The sequence below is a fragment of the Colossoma macropomum genome, unplaced genomic scaffold (genome assembly GCF_904425465.1).
Source record: "Colossoma macropomum unplaced genomic scaffold, Colossoma_macropomum, whole genome shotgun sequence".
Classification (NCBI taxonomy): Eukaryota; Metazoa; Chordata; class Actinopteri; order Characiformes; family Serrasalmidae; genus Colossoma; species Colossoma macropomum.
The window spans coordinates 6,910,864-6,929,590 of NW_023494788.1; the positions used below are offsets into that span (position 1 = coordinate 6,910,864).

General features: G+C 40.4%; 1 protein-coding gene across 1 annotated transcript in view; it reads left to right on the forward strand.

Annotated features, from left to right (window-relative positions):
- The window catches only part of slc7a5 (solute carrier family 7 member 5), a 34,476-nt gene extending 29,206 nt beyond the window's left edge, over positions 1 to 5,270 (forward strand). Inside the window, exons 9-10 of the mRNA XM_036568172.1 lie at positions 412 to 589; positions 1,737 to 5,270. Coding sequence (XP_036424065.1) covers positions 412 to 589; positions 1,737 to 1,792 — 234 coding nt within the window. The 3' untranslated portion in view covers positions 1,793 to 5,270. The remainder of the gene's footprint in view (positions 1 to 411; positions 590 to 1,736) is intronic.
- Positions 5,271 to 18,727: the final 13,457 nt, after the last annotated feature.

Below are 18,727 nucleotides of genomic sequence, written 5' to 3' on the forward strand. Positions count from 1 at the left end.
TACCATCATCGCCCTACACAGTCCCTGTGTAATAAAACAGGTCTATTATACATTAAACGATTTAAGCTCTATAATGAATGATGATCAGAATAAAACCCAATCAGCTAAAACATGTGGTCACTCCAGAATCAGAAACACTTTCTAGGTCTAATTACATCATCGCCTAATAGCAATTATTTGAGATGATCGCAATGATTTAAGCTGACTGAAGTCATTTTCCACAGTCATTACATTTTATGGTGCAACATGAATTGGGTGTGTTTGGTTGAGGCAAATAAATGTAAATAAAGAATTGTAAATAGTAGTAAATGCATTCATTGAATACAGTTATTAAGTAAGGTAGATGTGTTTTATGTATTTGCTGGTGTGGTTTATGACGTGCATCTCTTCCCTCGTCTTTCCGGCCTGTAGGTGAACATCCTGCTGCCCATTTCTTTCGTGTTAGCATGTCTGTTCCTCATCGTGGTGTCCATCTGGAAGACCCCTGCTGAGTGTGGTATTGGATTAGCCATCATCATCACCGGGGTGCCCGTCTACTTCTTCGGGGTTTGGTGGCAGAACAAGCCCAAATGGCTCCTGCAGGCCATCTGTGAGTGCCTCTGATAGTTCACCTTCTTCCAGATTTGAATTCTTATTTCACATATTATTTGTTTTTAATCAACTTTTGACAAATTAGACGAGTGTACATCCGTAACAATGGCATATTCATTTCTTCTTAAAGAAATTGGTTCAGCCAAGTTTGTCAAATTCGCATAAAAATGTATAATAAATAAAATAAAACTGGTGTAAAATTCCTGCTTCAGGAGGGGAGCTAGTGTTTTTAGCTATGGGACATACTTTCATCCATTTTTAGCAGAACTCATACAGCGGCCGAAACCACGTAATCATGTCTGTTGGAGATGACTTAACAGCTCCACGCAATTCCAAGCAAATGTGTAATGATTTAGGGATGCAGTTAGCATTATGCTAATTGATGGGGTAAAATCTTGTTAGCTATGTTACCCTGCGTTCACACTGGCAGCGATTTTCACCTCTTATCACCTAAATTGCTGAATGCTTATCGCCTGTGGACGTTTCTGAACTCCAGCTGACCCTTGGTTGCCATGGCTTCACTGACGCCAAGCACGAATCAGATGTGTTCCTGTTGAAATTAAAAACCCTGGTGAGAAATCGCTTGTGTGCCTATTTTTATCTTTGTGTCTGTGCAGTCAGAATGTGAGGAAAACAGTATTTGGACTGTCTGTTTGCGGTCAAACACACCGGCGCCATTATTCCACCTGTAGTAGGAACTGTAGTTGGATCGTCTAGGAACCAAAAAAGGAGCGCGCCATTTCACAGTGACGGAGATAAAGCGTGTACTACGCTGCTGAATGCTCCATTCCTATTAGTTATCGCCACATCGTATCACTCCTTATTCGCATAAAGTTAAACTCCGCTCAACTTTGTCACATCGCCAGTGTTTGTGCTGCCTCCTGTCACTGGAAGTCGCCAGCTCACACTGGAAATTGAGTCGCTGCCACTGTGAACGCAGCCTTGTAGCTCTAGTGCCAAACTAAAGAAGCAAACTTGAGACACCAAACACGTCTTGGCTGACTGACTACTTTTGGGCAAGAGAAATATTGTGCAAATTCATTTTTTTGGTTAAACCATCGCTTTAACTGTTGGACGCTATGATTACAATGAGCTGCTCCTGTTTACCTTTTCGATTAAGCTGGATGTTTTGCTCCTCTTTGCAGTTTCAACCACAGCGACTTGTCAGAAGCTGATGGAGGTGGTGCCTCAGGAGTCTTGAAGACCAACCGGACAGTCGGAAGCCCTCTTTCTGCGCACAAAAACAAAAAAGACTGTACCTTTCCTCCCCGTCGACCTCCCCCTACCTCCACCAAGCAGACTTTCAGCCTGTCCCCGTGGTTAAACGGCTAAAAAACCCATGGCTAGGACGTGACCCTGTACCTGTACCTGACGGGGGAGTGAAGAGTGCAGCAGGTTATTGGAACCAGGGTCTGCCAAGATTCTTTCTTTTTTTAAACTCTTTATTTAATTGTTTCTGTTGCTTTGTATGGTCTTTACATTTCTGAGTACCAGCTTTTCTTTTGACATTCCTCCACTAGTCGTATGACCTCTGTGCGTGGTGTGAGGCTGCATTCAGAATCGCCCCCTAGTTCAAGAAATAGTGAACGTTTATAGTGTATCAGCCATTTTGAAGTGGCGTTGGAAAGATGTTTTGCTCATTCCGTGGTCGTCCCCCGGCCAGTGCACTATTTAGCCAACTATGTAGTGAAAAGTGAGCGAGTTAATGAGTGAAGCATTCTGAACACTGCGCATGTATAGTAGTGGCATCAATAGGGACAGCAGCAGTGAGACAGTGAGTCGGTCAGCGTAGCATTCACTGTTAAATAAAAAGCTGTTGATTATGGGCTTGTGTGTAAGTAATAGCTTATATAGTTGTATGCAAGGCAATGTGTGCATTGGGCCGATAGTGGCTCATCATTGCCTGGTTTATAGAGACACATTATTCTCTTTCAAAACTTGTCTGATGTTGACAGCGGCATTTACACTAAATTCATATCTGTACCCTTTTTTTTTCACCCGGTCTTGCCGATATGAGCAGTATGCTGTGCCTTGTCTATCCACGTAGTTATCTGATCGTTTTTCTTTAGACTTTTTACGTCTAGAGAATTGTTTTTTGAAGATAGTCAGTTAGATTTTGATCCTATGGAATATCCCTTTACAGTTGGGCAATGCATGCAGTTGCAATCACATTTTGCATATTCATTGTCATTGAAGGTTCGTAAAAGCTCTGTCAGTCCCACTGGCCTCCATAGCCTTGTTGCCGTATCGTACCTCTTTAAACTTACAACATTCATCTTAAGAACTGTATATTTTGTGTGGCTACCTGAGATCAAATGCATGAAAACAACTGGGATAGTGCTTAACCGTTAACTATAACTTAAAAAGTGCAGTTTTGGCCTTTGCGGTGTGTTAATCATTAAATCCCACAGCAGACTCATTCTATATAGCGGCTGGCTACTTCACCACAATGAAACATTTCTCATTGTGTGCTGGAGTTAGAAGAGTTTTCGTTGTGCATGTTTGAGTGTGCTGCCCATCTTCGATCGGCAGTTTTTTTGTTTTATGAGTGTTATGGTAAATCATAAGTCTTCTCATAGCGAGACAGTTTGTGGCCATTTCCACACAGACAGAGCTCTAACTATCAAAGTTAGTTCTTGTAATTAATGATCACAGCGACAGTTCAAAAGCTGCAGTTACTGTCTTTGTCAGGATAATGAAGCCCTGTTCAGAGTAAAGATCAGTGTTTATCTGGACTTGGACATTTTTCCAGTTTTCAGTATGAGCGGACAGCATTATTATTTCATTATTATGCAGAAAACAGCATATGTACGTAAACTATGCTGGCCCTAGCACTGTGCCCTGAGGCACGCCGAAAGGAATTTAATATAGACAATGTTCTTTTATTCACTCTGCAGCTCAAAAATGATGCAATGTTCTGTACAATTGTTAAGATTTCTCGAGCTAAACCTCCTGCAAACAAAATTTATTTTATTATTGAAAGCTATTTAGATTTAGGACCCAAAGTTCAAACTTCCAGTGCCTCAGTTACGGCGACTGATGGAATCTAAATAATTGTTCTGCAGTGTGTGTGTGTGTACATGTGTGTGTATGTGTGTTTGTGAATGCTGAATGGAATCATGGGTAAGGTTAAGCACAGTGTATCACTGGTTTACCCAATTTAACCGGCCCGGTGGAGTTTTTGTCCATCAGATGGAACTGTAGCTCTAAGCCATTAACTCTAATATATATTTTTCAGAAGCTCTGTTTAGAGCGACGCAAATGACAGTTTTTTCCGTTGTGATGTTATTTTTTTTTTTACTTATATATACAAATGGTTCAGAGACCATTATTTTGTGGGGATCATGTTTTTTCTCCTGATGGACACTCGCTCCACTGGGCAGTTTTAAGAGGCTGATTAGATGTTCACATGTCAGCTTACATATACAGTGGCAATGTTTTACCTGTGAAGAAGTGCTGGTTTTGTGATGAAACTGGTATAGAACGGCTATTTTGTGTGTGTGTGTGTGTGTGTGTGTGTGTGTGTGTGTGTTGGCAGGTTGTGTTGCGCTGGTGATGTTTTTCTCATTCTGATTCACTACCAGAGGGAGTTGTATTAGCCATGGGCAGAAGTGGGGAATGGGGGTATTTCTGGAAAAAGGGGGTAGATCGGAATGGAGGGACAAAGCAAATCCCATGTGTGGTCGTGGTGGGGACGGAAGGGCGGGGCGGGTAATAGGTTCGGGGTTTGAAGTGTCATAAAATATAAATAGATGGTTTTTTATTTGTATTCTTGTTGTTTTCTGTTTGTTTTTAATATTTTTGCAAATGCAGTGTAGTGAGTTTACTGCTCCCCTCCCACAGTAGAGGTAAAAAGAATTATGAAGTCTTTTCCGAAGTGCGATGTAGAAACACTGAGAGACTGACTGGACTCCTCTCCTTCCTACCTTGTGATGTACGCGTCCCAGCCGTTTCGGCAGAGGTTTGGAGAATATTTTCTGTGTATGTTGGAAGCCTATAGCCATGTAACTAACACTCCAGCTAACCAGATGACTAATTTAAATAGTACTGTAGAAAGTTACTTGCGTATTTATTTATTTGTAGGGATTTAGATAGTGCTCTAATATTTTTACAGGGCATTTTTGAAATTGTTTCAGAAATGAATTGCTGTTCTAATTATTAGTGTTCATTTTCATTTTCTCCCTTCGGAAATCTGCTTTGGTCTCTAATTTTGAGTCTTTGGTATGTTTTAGCTCAAAGAGCTGTCTTTCTGCTGTTTTTTTACTCGGAGGATCTCTCATCATCCTGTTTGACTGTGTTTCCACTGACGGGTAATGTTTGTCTCTGTGAATTCCTACTGATAGTCCACAGATAGTGTGACTTCACGTTCTGACCCGAGTCTGCCCTGAAAGTCAGCGATGTCTCTGTCAGTGAGAAATCAAACACTCCACGAATATCCTGTTTTAATCAGCCATGAAAGGACGAGGTACAGTCATATGCAAAAGTTCATGCATGCCTGGTCAGATGAGACGCTGTTGTTGATTTTCTAGGTGAAAATAAGTGAACACACCCTCTACAGTGAACACACTCCTGCACATTTTACTGCTTCACTGCTTAGTTACTGCTTATTTCCTGCTTTTAACATATTGGGGAACACATAAAACATATAATGTGGCTTGTGTAGAAGTTATGGCACATTTTATATATATATTTTTTATATATATTCTTTTCATGTTGTATTGGGCACTAAAATGTGCTGAAACATGCCATATGTAAGCATGTTCTCTGTGGAGGATGCATTTACTTATTTATGCTTAGAAAATCAACAAAATCTGTAATTTGATATATTCGAACTGAAAATGTAATAAAAATCATTACAGTTAAGATTCTAACAGTGACTAGGTGATTAACATGCATCAGTTTTCGAATGTGTTATAATTGATTACAATCAATTATATTGATGTACACAATATTCAGTAAAACATGCTGCTTTTTCAAATTTAATTTACACACATTTTCACATCAAATTCAAAACCATTGAGTAGTGGTTGTATTTTGTTACCTGAAACTTGTCTGAAGTGGCCCTGACTAAACATTTCACATTTTGCTTAGGTTTTCATCTGGCGCTGAAAAGCATGTATGCAGTCGTATGCAAAGGTTTATTAAAGCCTTGGTCAAATTGCATGTTGTTGTTGATGTTTTAAGTGAAAATAAGTGGACAAATCTCTACAGAGAACACACTTCTGCACACTTAAATGCACATTTACTGTTTATTTGCTAAATTTAACATACTGGAAAACAGAAAACATAAAATGTGGCTTATGGAAAAGTTATGGAACATTTTTGAAATCATGTTTTATGTTTGATCTTTTCCTAGTATGATAAACTATGGCTAAACTTATGTTAAATTGTACACTAAAATTAGCAGAAAGTGCCATATTTAAGTTTTAAGTTTGTTAATGTATTTTCACTTAGAAAATCAATAAAACGTGTTATTTCAGAGCATACAACTGTATATTTTGTTGAAAGTGTGGTGGAAAACTACTGTTGGTGTATTTCTCATTTCTGAGCTGCTTTGTAAGAGTGACTGGGCTGACTGTCTGAAATGCTGCTTCCACATGGACGGACTCGTCAGCCAGTTTTTACTCTGTGATGAAATATACCAGTTTTACACACCCACGCACTTATGAAATGCTGCCAGCTGCATTCCTGCGCACAATGGTTCCAAATGTGAAGTTATTTCAAAGTCATTTCACGCACACTGAGCTGAGCTCAGGGCAGACTCTGTGTTTAATCACACTCTCATGGGTTCAGTCTAACTGCAGTCTGTTACTTGTACTGTATAATGTGCAGCCTTTACAATCCAGCTGTTCTCAGACGTGTGAACTCAGTGATGTACTCGTTCTTTCTCATCCTCTGCTCTGCTCTGTCTTGTCTTCCCTAAAGTTAAACTGTTCCTGAGTTTGAAGACAAATCAGTGTGTATGTACTATGTAAGTCTACCGTACTGTCAGTGCGTACTTTCCTGTTGTCTTTGTGAAACGTGTACTACAAATCTTTTTTTTTTTTTCCATTTTCCAGAAATAAAAGAATTCAAATCCTCAAGTAATTTGATTTTGTGCATGAATAGTGTTTTTGTGTGTGTGAGCCTGGTGAAAACAGCAGCTTAGAGATTTAACAGTTAGTTATTTTAAAAAGTGCAGTTTTGACATTTGTAATGAGTAAATCATGAAATGCTTCTGCCCTGCGATGGACTGGCGACCTGTCCAGGGTGTATCCTGCCTTCCGCCCAATGACAGCTGGGATAGGCTCCAGCACCCCACCGTGACCCAGAAGGATAAGCGGTTTAGATGATGGATGGATGGATGGATGAAATGCTTCATTGAACCTATTCAGGATTATCTTAGGTGTTGGGTTAGAAAAGATATATATATATATATATATATATATATATATATACATAAAAATTAACCCATTCTACAATGTAAAACGAAACAGCTCATTGCATGCTTGAGTTAGAGATTTTTTGTTGTTCATTCATGACAGTACTGCCCACCCTGCAGTAGTTGATGCAGTTCAGTCGTCAAATTATGAAGCACTACTCAGACTAAAGAGTACTGGTCTTTGATCAGAGATAATTTGGGCCCAGAAAAAAGGTTTTCATAATGTATAAACAGCATAATCTTTTCATAAACATACGGAGAACAGCAAATGCACTTAAACTATCCTGGACCTAGTGGCAAGCCCTGGGGCACACCACATGGAATTTAATATGGGCAAAGCAATGCAGTGAAATGTCTTGGGATTCAAAAATGATGTAACATTTTCACCTAAATTACAAACAAATCTTATACTAAAACTAAACCGTGAATCTGAATGATGTGGTCACTTCCACAGACTGAGCAGTGACTATTTATTGAAATGTAATTAATAATCACAGTGACAGTTCAAAATCTGCGGTTATTGTGTTTGTCAGCATTCTAAAGCCTTATTCAGAGAAAAGATTGCTGGCCTTTGATCTTTGATGAGTGTTTGAGGAATATGGCTTTGTGCCTGAATTGTGCCTGTTTGTCTGAATGAACCCAGTGAACCTTGCATCTCCTTGATGTCTTGGGGGCTGGATGTACCTTGTACATTGCAGAACATACTCACAAAACAATGAAAGCGCCTGGCCTGCTCTAAGTGAAAGCCAGACAGATTTATGACGGTTCGTTAAAGTTGTTAGTGGATGTCGCCCCTGTTTGTATGGTGCTAATTAGCAACAGAGTTGTGTTACCCCGTGGCCTAGAAAATCCTGCAGACAAAAACAGCTGAGGTAGGAGGAAGCAGGCACAAAGACAGATGGGAGGCCCACAGCATTTCACCTCTATTCACTTCAGTTTTATTTTTTATCACTCTGTACAAGAGAAATTGTCCCAAAGCAGCTTGTCCAGAAATGTGGGTGCAGCCCCCCTGCTGAGCATTGCTGAAGGAGACAGTGTCAGGAAAATCTCCCTAAGAGCAGAAGGAGGAACCCACTGAGAGGAACCAAGAGTCAAAGGGAGAAAATTCCTAAAAGCATAAGGAAGAACCACTGAAAAGAACCGAAGCTCAAAAGGAAAAACCTACTAAAAGCATGATGAACAAACACTAAGAAGATCGAAGACTCAACATGAGAAACTTCCTAAGAGCATGATGAACAAAAACTGAGTGGAACCAAGACTCAAAAGGAGAAACTTCCTCAGAGCACCAGGAAAAACCACTGATAGGAACCAAGGCTCAAACCAAGAAACTCCCTGAGAGCATGATAAAGAACAGGTCTTCACCATGATCTTACCACCTCATTTGAGAACTCCTTGGTTGTTTCATCTGAAGATCAAGAAGGCTTGATGTGATTTTGGATGACCAGTCATCGTTCTCAGCTCATATCGCAAACCTGACTCATGCAGGTTTCACCTCTCATCCAGAGGCTTTGACCCTTTCTCTTTCGAGTGGCCACCCAGGTGCTCGTTCAGTCTCTTGTCATCTCAAGGCTTGACTACTGCAGCTTGCTCCTGGCTGGTCCTTCTCTGTAGGTCATCAGGTTTTTGCAACAGGTTCAGAATGCAGCAGTGCAGCTTGTCTTCAATCTATCTAAGTTCACTCATTTCACTCCACTGCTGTACTTACTTCACTGGCTTGCCTACAAGCCCAATAATGGACCACCCCCTTCCCTCCTGATGGCAATGGTCAGAATCCGATCCATATCTCAAGCCCTTTGAGCTTCAAATATGGCTCGGCTTGACCCACCATCCTTCAAGATGCATGGAAGACAAGCTTCAAGGCTCTGCTCCGTCCTGGAGCCCAGGTGGTGGAACAAACTTCCACTGACTTTCAGACTGTGCGTCCCTTGCAGGCTTCAAACGCAAACCGAAGACCCATATTCTTGTAAAGCACTTAAGTGAACATGCATACTTATTCAAACGCATTGTGCTGCACTTATGCTATATTCAACTCTGTTTCTTACTAGGTGTCTACTACTGAGAAGAAACCAAGACTCAAAAAGATAAACAATAAAAAAGTATAAAAGTATGAGGAAGAAGCACTGAGACACCAAGACGCCATCTTCCTCTGGGACACCCCAAACAGTGCAGTTAGAATACATGTAGGGTACATTTATGAAGAACATTAAATAGAGTCACTGGAATCAAATGGAGGAAAGAGGCTGATGAATGAACTGACTGAGCCCCTGAGCAACGTTTGCCTGAGTCGCCACATGGGAGCCACCAAAGCTGCTAAAGTCACCACCAGAGTTTCAACCACCATTGGAGCTTTAGGCTATACAAAGCTGTGCAAATCTCACCTGCATGAACTGACCCTCCTGATGCTGCTGCTGCTGCATAAACTCAAACTATCTAATTAACCATTGCTCCACCTGTTTTTCCCCATTTTTGTATTCTAATATTTTATTCTAATGTTGTTTGCTATCCAGTGTCGACCAGAGGAGGATGGGTTCCCCTTCTGAGTCTTGGTTCCTCTCAAGGTCACTATCTCCATTGGCGACGCTCATGGGGGCTCAGACCCAAATTTTACTGTAAAGCTGCTTTGTGGCAACACCTGTTGTAAAAAGCGCTATATAAATAAACTTTGACTTGACTTGACTGATCAGACTCATGAAGCTCTTTGCGAGTTGATTCAGGTGTGCTGAAGCAGGACAAACACTGAGCCCTCTGGGGTTCGAGTGTGATGGTCCAGGTGTAGGAAACTCCTTTATTAGACACCAGTGGCGCTGATGTGAGTCTGCACAGTGAAAGGTTCTCCCACAGGATGTACGGCACAGTTCCCTGCCATCAGCAGCTCAGGGAGAGATCATCAGATCAGCCAGCTGTGTCACCAGCAAAACTACATGAACACCAGCAATGTTATTTTATTCAGCGATTTTATTTTATGTAAGGAGTGTCACAATTTTATGGTGCAATAACAGAACAGAGAGCCTTACTCCCTTTCAATCGTCCATTGACCTTTTCCCTTCCCAACACACAGGATCAACTTAAACCAAAATAAAACAAGTGAACAGGTGAACCATTCATGTGTCTCACAGCAGCTGTTCTTGGTTTCAGTGGTGCTAAAAGTATCAAAGAGCTTAGGACGTTACTGTGACATAATCCTGCAGTGTATAACACAATTTGTGTTGGAAGAAATTGTCAAGTCAATGGTATTTCACCATTAAAAATATTCATGTTTTCCTGTGATTTCTCACTACAATACCCAGCATGCATTATGCAAATACTTGATAACACCACTGGAAGCACCAATCCCAACTGCTAGCTTGGCTACTGATCTGTAGGCTAATAAGTACAGCCAAGCTAGCATTACTGTAACTCTTACCTCAGTCTGTGAACTAGATTGCAAAGAAAACAGCAAGTATTTTTTCATTCAGCACAAAAATGGACACCATAGACAACGTTTAACTCTTTGAATCAGAGGAACCAAGCAAGCATCTAGATAGCCTTGCTAGCTTAGCTTTTAGCTTCTTGTTCTGCTGAGTCATTTTTGTGTTTTGACATCCACTCTCTCAAAGCAGTCACAGTTTTTCAAAGGTTCTTCACTCCTTCATGATACACACTATATGGACAAAAGTATTGGGACACACCACTTGATCACTGAATTCTGGTGTTTCGTTCGGTCTCATTGCCAGAAGTGTATAAAATCAAGCACCTAGCCATGCAGCCTGCCTTTAGAAACATTAGTGACAGTATGGGTCGTTCTACAGAGCTCACTGAATTTGAGCGTAGTAATGTAATACGATGCCACTGTTGCAACAAGTTGGTTTGTGAAATTTCTCACTGAGTGGTGTTACTGAAAAGTGGAAGCCGTTAGGAACCACAGCAACTCAGCCATGAAGTGTCAGACCATGTAAAGTTACAGAGCAGGTCATCGAGTGCTGAGGAGCATAGAGCATAAAAGTCACCAACACTCTGCTGATCAATAACTGCAGAGTTCAAACCTCCTCTGGCCTCAATATCAGCACAGAAACTGAGCACCGGGAGCTTCATGGCAGGGTTTCCGTGGCCAAGCAGCTGCTTGGAAGCCTTAGGCACAATGCCAAGCGTCAGATGGAGTGGTGTAAAGCGCCGCCACTGGACTCTGGAGCAGTGGAAATGTGTTCTGTGGAGTGATGAATCACACTTCTCTATCTGTCAGTCTGATGGACGAGTCTGGGTTTGGCGAATGCCAGGAGAACGTTACCTGCCTGACTGCATTATGCCAAGATTAAAGTTTGGTGGAGGAGGGATGATGCTATGGGGCTGTTTTTCAGGGGTTGGTCTTGGCAGAGGCAGCTGTAGAATGTAGAAATGTGGAACATGTAGAAGCGATAGTTACATTTTTCATTTTGGTCAATATGTCGTTTTAAGTGTTGGCTTAGAAAAGTGAAATTGATTAATAGATTTATTAACAACAACCAATTTTACATAAAGACATTATTACTTGTAGCGTAAAGTTCTTTGATCACAATAAGTCACGGATATGAAACATTTCTCCCACGTCTCTGCTGTAATGTCCTGTGTTAGTAGGAGACTTGTGGTTAATCAGGCTGGTCTGGAGCTCTGCTGATGAATTTAACATGCACACACTGACCGACTCCTCACTGACAGCACTGTGTCGTGCAGGAGGGATGAGGTGCTAATCATCTGTCAGAAGGTCCAGCAATGTGCTGGCTGGTGTCACTGTCTGATGATTAGTCTGAGTTTAATAAATGGATCTGCTGTTCAGAAGGCGAAAATTATTTTAATTAATGTAAACTTTTACTTTTATTACAACTATGATTTTTTCAGTATTTACTATACATTATTCATTATCTACTATACATTATTCAGTATCTACCATTAATTAATTTGGGATCTACTATGAATTATTTAGTATCTACCATAAATTCAGCCACTACTAATTCAGCCACTGGTAATTATTATAATATATTCATTACCTGCTAAAAATGATTAAGTAACTACTATAAATTATTCAGTAACTACTGTGAATTATTGAGTATCTACTACAAATTACTCAGTAACTACTATGAATTAATTTGGGATCTACTATGAATTATTTAGTATCTACTATGAATTATTCAGTATCTGCTATGAATTATTCAGTATCTACTATCAATTATTCAGTATCTACTATGAATTAATTTGGAATCTACTATGAATTGATCAGTATCTACCATGAATTCAGTCACTACTTTGAATTATTCAACATCTACTATGAATTACTCAGTAACTACTATGAATATTCCATTTCTACTATGAGTTATGCAGTATCTAATATGAATTGTTCAGTAATTACTATAATTCACTCAGTACTATGAATTATGCAGTAACCACTATGACACTAATGTGTAAGTTCTGTAGGTATGAGTGAGGACCCATGTACAGACCTTTAGAATTTAAGGGGTTAGCATAGGCAATAGACGTCATCTTTCTCTTCATGCAGTACAGTTTCTCAGCTAATATTTTGCACATGAGAGTATTTAACATGTGTCAGCTCTAACACAACCCATCTGATAACTATCAGGCTCTTCGTGAGCTCAGTCAGGTGTGTCTCAGTCAGCAGGAAAACATTATATTATGGCGTCTGGCCTACTTTCACATGGGCCACGTTTTCTGGCCTTCAAGCCTGAACAGTTCATCAAAACAAAAGCCTAAGATCCTAAGATAAAAACAAAAGCCTAAGCACATGAGCCTAAAGTCCATGTCCAGTGCCAAGTGTGTGCTAGAGGGGTATAAAGCCCCCCAGCATTGGGCTGTGGAGCAGTGGAACTGTGTTCTCTGGAGTGATGGAGCTCCATCCAATACCTTTGGGATGAGTTGGAGATCCAGAACTGACCATCCAACATCAGTACCTGGTGGTTGCTAAGGTGGTGCTAGGCCATTGTTATGTCAATCCAGGTAGGTATTAAGGTATTGCTTGGCCATTGCTGTGCTATCCCAAGTGGTTGCTAGGCCCTTGCTATGTAATCCCAGGTGGTTACTAAGGTATTGCTTGGCCATTGCTATGGTATCCCAGGTGGTTGCTAAGGTGTTACTAGGCCATTGCTATGTTATCCCAGGTGGTTACTAAGATATAGGTTGGCCATTGCTATTGTATCCCAGGTGGTTGCTAAGGTGTTACTAGGCTGTTGCTATGTTATCCCAGGTGGTTACTAAAGTATTGCTGTGCCATATCAAGTGGTTGCTAAGGTATTGCTTGGCCATTGCTATGGTATCCCAGGTGGTTGTTAAGGTCTTACTAGGCCATTGCTATATTATCCCAGGTGGTTACTAAGATATAGGTTGGCCATTGCTATTGTATCCCAGGTGGTTGCTAACATGTGTAGTTAATTTTAGTTAATGTCAGTTAGACTTTCTGAACATTTTCTAGAGAAAAATGTGTTTAAACAAATGCTGTATGAAAAAACACGCACAAGCACACTGTTCCCAGACAGACTCTGCAATCTTGCAAAGTTCCGGTTCTAGATTGAAAACTGTGACCCGTGAAAATGGTGCAAAAAAAAGAATAGAATTATAATAACAATAAGAAGAACAGTAGGTTTTGACTATTTGACTGCTCTGTACAGAATTATTTTTTGTCACGCTGTGCTAAACTGTCTCCAAATAAAAAAGTGGTTGTGGTGACGATATTCAGACACTTTATATGTGTGATATGCCCTTCGTTACCTGCTGTGAGTTGAAGGACAGAAAACATGGTGCATGAATACTGTACATGTTCACATGTTTGCTGGGAAAATGTGTGTGTTCTACAAACAGCCTCTCACCTCAGTAAATACTGCACTGAGGAAATGGGAGCGGCTGCAGAAAAGGAAACTCAATACATGCAATCTAGCATGAGAATGGGCACAGGTGTGGTCATATCCACACAACAGAACAGAACAGCTTTGATTTCTCCTTCTGCAGCTTCTCACACCACGTCGCTAGGAGGTAAATACCAAACGGCTTACTTTCCACACTGAGCTCTGTGTACATAAAACACGAAAATGAGGAGCTGACCTTTCTGTACACAATGTCTTTTTGTTATATCATGTCTAAATTCTGCATATTAGACATACATACATCATCTAAACCGCTTATCCTTCTGGGTCGCGGTGGGGTGCTGGAGCCTATCCCAGCTGTCATTGGGCGGAAGGCAGGATACACCCTGGACAGGTCGCCAGTCTATCGCAGGGCAGACAGACAGACATATACAACACACACACTCTCACACCTAGGGGCAATTCAGCATGTCAAACTGGCCTGACTGCATGTTTTAGGACTGTGGGAGGAAACCAGAGTACCCGGAGGAAACCCACACAGACACGGGGAGAACAGGCAAACTCCACACAGAAATGACCCCGGTCGCCCGGCCGGGAATCGAACCCAGGCCCTTCTTGCTGTGAGGCGAGCATATTAGACATATTATTTATGAATTAAATATTAGGAATGTAACCTTAACGTATGCTTTTAAATCCAAGTTGAAAATGTACAGTACTGTGCAAAGATCAGAGACCCTTCATTTATTTCATTTCCAGTCAAAATGGCCATTAAGTACAGATTATTCATCAGTCTTCTACAGCTCTGTTCATCATTCTGGATATCATTCTAATATTTCTTAATTTTTTACTTTACACAAATTAGTGAACGTGTGACGCTGTAGATTAGCATCATATTAGAATCATTATATACGTGTATATGTAACAAAACTGGTTTTACATTAATGAAAACTGGAATTCTAAACTTTTGAACAGTATAGTGTGCGTTCACATTATAGCCGGTCACACCTGCAGGACAGGTGTGCTGTCTGGTCAGCTACTTTCTGGCTGATAGTTTTAAGGAAGTCTTGTGACCTGTACATGGCAGCCTGAGGGGTAACTTTTACGAACTATTAGCCAGTTTCCCTAAAGCACAGTTAGTCTAGTGTGTAACTTTATCATGTGGGTCCACAGTCTTGTGAAGGTCAGGAACAGCCAGCAGAGATAAAGAGTCTAATGACCAACTCAAGGGCTTTCCATTGACATCAACACTAACACTCAAGGGCAAGTTACAGTAATAGCAAACATAGACTAAATCACTACGCTGGATTCAAATTATTACCGTCAGACTGTAAAAACTACACACACTGCAGATTCATACTGGATTACAATCACTCTACAATTATTACCGTCAGACTGTAAAACTACACACACTGCAGATTCATACTGGATTACAATCACTCCACAATTATTACCGTCAGACTGTAAAACTACACACACTGCAGATTCATACTGGATTAAAATCGCTCCACAATTATTACCGTCAGACTGTAAAACTACACACACTGCAGATTCATACTGGATTAAAATCACTCCACAATTATTACCGTCAGACTGTAAAACTACACACACTGCAGATTCATACTGGATTAAAATCACTCCACAATTATTACCGTCAGACTGTAAAACTACACACACTGCAGATTCATACTGGATTAAAATCACTCCACAATTATTACCGTCAGACTGTAAAACTACACACACTGCAGATTCATACTGGATTAAAATCACTCTTCAATTATTACTGTCAGACTAAAACTACACACACTGCTGTTGTTTTCCAGTGGTAAGAGTGTCGTATGCCACTTTTCTTAGGACTCGTCTATAGTAATTTGTCTGAAAGGCCTTCAGCCAGACTAATGCGGTCGATTTTTGGTAGCAGGTGGTGAATGTGGATCTGCTATCAACACTTCAGAATGAATGAGTGTATGTGTGTGTGCGTGTGTGTTTACCTAAGAAGTGTTGTTGCTCTCGTTTCTGGGCAACAGAGACATCATAGCTGGTTTAATTTCCCTCCATTTAAAAGATAGGATTGTTTGTTGTGATCACATTCAATACTTTTGTTCAATATAAAAGCACAGCAATTTCCCAGAGCTTCTCATCTTCTCTCCATCAGCCTGCTGACCTCACTCACGACTCTGAGGATGAGACAGCACTGAAAACATCTGGTGACGCAGGCCATGTTGACTCATACACACAGAACCCCATGTTCCCCGAGTGAAACCCTGTCACTCATAATTCATAGTAGATACTGAAACATTCATGACATTTTAAATATTTCATAGTAGACACTGAATAATTCACTGTAAACAGTGTGAACATCATAGTAGATACTGAATATTTCATAGTAGACACTGAATAATTCATTATATACTGAATAAATCAGAGTAGTTGCTTAATAATTCATAGTAGGTACTGAATAATTCATAGTAGATGCTCAATAATGTATTCTGTACTGTATATTTCATATTAGATACTGAATAATTCATAGTAGATACTCGATAATTTATTATGTACTGAATAATTCAAAGTAGACAATGAATAATTCGTCATATACTTAATAATTTACGGTGGGCACTGAATAATTCATAGTAGATACTCAATAATTTATAGTAGATACTGAATAATTCATGGTAAACACTGAATAATTCAATATACTGAAAAATTCATAGTAGATACTGAGAGTACATACTGAGTAATTGTAGGGTTCAAGACAAATTACTTTGTTTCCATCTCATTTACTTACACAGAAATTTAAAAAAATGGTGGAATTCCCCTTCGATTCTGTCTCTCTGGGGTTCATCTGAGAGTTACGGCTGAGCGGAGGCCTCCAGGGCAAACATGAGACCGGGATAACGTTTGTGTGCCCACATGTGCATGTTAACGTCTCCTCCTCTACAATCAGACATCTCAGGATCTCTCTGACCCCCAAAACCAGCACATGCACTCACACAATACCTCTTTTACAGGGCATGTCTGGCGGTGAGGGAGATTAGAGCAGTCATGTGCTCCACGGGTCCTTCAAACTGAGTAAATAATTCTCCTCTAAACGCCACACAGTGCACGTTATACAACATCGAGAGAGCAGCTCACTGCAGCTCTCACCAGCTGGGACTTCATGAATAATGTTTTTGTGGATAAACTGTTCTGTCGTCTGTGCTTCGAGCTACAGAAACAGAGCAGGACTTTGTGACGGGTTTCCAGACACAGATTAAGTCTAGACTCAGACTTTTTTTATAAGAGGAGATTCTACAAAGGAAATTCCTGTTAGTCCCAGACTAGACTTAATCAGCCTTCAGGAAACCAGTCCTAAGCCCTCAGAAGCCTCTGGAGGGTCGGTATTGGTGATTTTCAATTATTTTTTTTTTTAATTTTTGATTTATTTTTTGGGGTGAACAATGGAAGCTCACATATCTCAAGAGCCCTTTTGTTTTTGTTTCATCTGTAATCAAAGGGAAGCATATTCAGGCCTAAAAATAATTAAAAAACAATGATAAATTGCTAAAAAAAGTGACTAAGCTTAAAAGAGAATTCTATCTATTTTTCACAAGTTCTGCATGAATCAGTGTGTGAGATTTAAACAGAGTCATTCAGAGTGGTTTGGTGTGAAATGGTTGATTGTACAGGCTGAGATTTCTCTACAGTGGTGGTGAAAGGAACCAGGGGTCGCCATGACTACAACACAAATATAGAATATATATTTTATATAACCACCAGTGAACCTACATGAGTCTTCTGAGTTTTATATGTAATGTTGATGATGGTAAAACAGTGATACATTTAAAAACATATTATTTTTTTGTGTATTATTTTGCATTATGACATCTTGCAAGAGATTTAAGATATTTTTAAATATTTTTGGGGCCAAAATCTTCTCAAAACTATCATAAAACAATGTCTCTGACATCAGACAGCATACTTGTAACCATTTCCTGTAGTAACTTTCTGTGAGGGAGCTTTTAGAGGTGGACGTCTGGTTCCTATCATCACCACTGTGAACAATTCTGACTCCAAGTTTCTCTAGAACAGAGCGTTTCACACCAAACCACTCTGAATCACTCTGTTTGCATCTTAACCACTTAATTATGCAGTTTTTACAGTGGAAAATCAGTGGAATTACCCTTGAACTCTGAGCTGACCTTAGCTGGTGCTGCCACTGTGTGGACAGACAGAGAACTGCAGGTTCATGGCTGAGGTTCCTGTGAAACTCACGCATGTGGATGAAAAGGCCACTGATAGGGCCTCTGTTCTCCACAGTCTGACGGCTGTAGAGGAAATTCCTCACAGATTCTGATCATTCTAATTTCCTCCGTCAGATTCCACACCAGAGCACGAGCTGTGACTATGTGTGAGTTGAGCACACATCCGAACCCCCGCAGGCTGATCGGGCACGTCCCTCACACACACGGTCAACCTTCACTCTCTGACTCCTGCGTATTTTAAAATTATAGATAGTTTATAGGGCAAAAAAACTAATTCACACAGATTCTCTAATCAAATGTGGTCGATCAGCCAGGATGTGTTTGGTGTCTGAAGTTCGGAGCTTTTCTCCTCTCTCTCAGAGGTCTGGACTCTGGGGTGGTCAGTCCATTGTTCAGCTTCTTTGTTTGGTGTGTCCGTCTCCTTTTCTCAGTGAGGTTCTTCTTGACAGCTACACATCCTTTCAGACCCACAGCGCTGAGTCGTCTTCTCACAGTGGAAGGATGGACAGAAACACCTGTGGATGTTTTCAGATCTGAAGCAGCTTGATTTTCTCCTCTCTCTCAGAGATGAAAGCTTTAAGTGCTGTTTATCTGATGGGGGCAGTTTTGGTGTCCATCAGGTCTTCCAGTTAGTTGTTAGGAGTCTTATTTTTTTT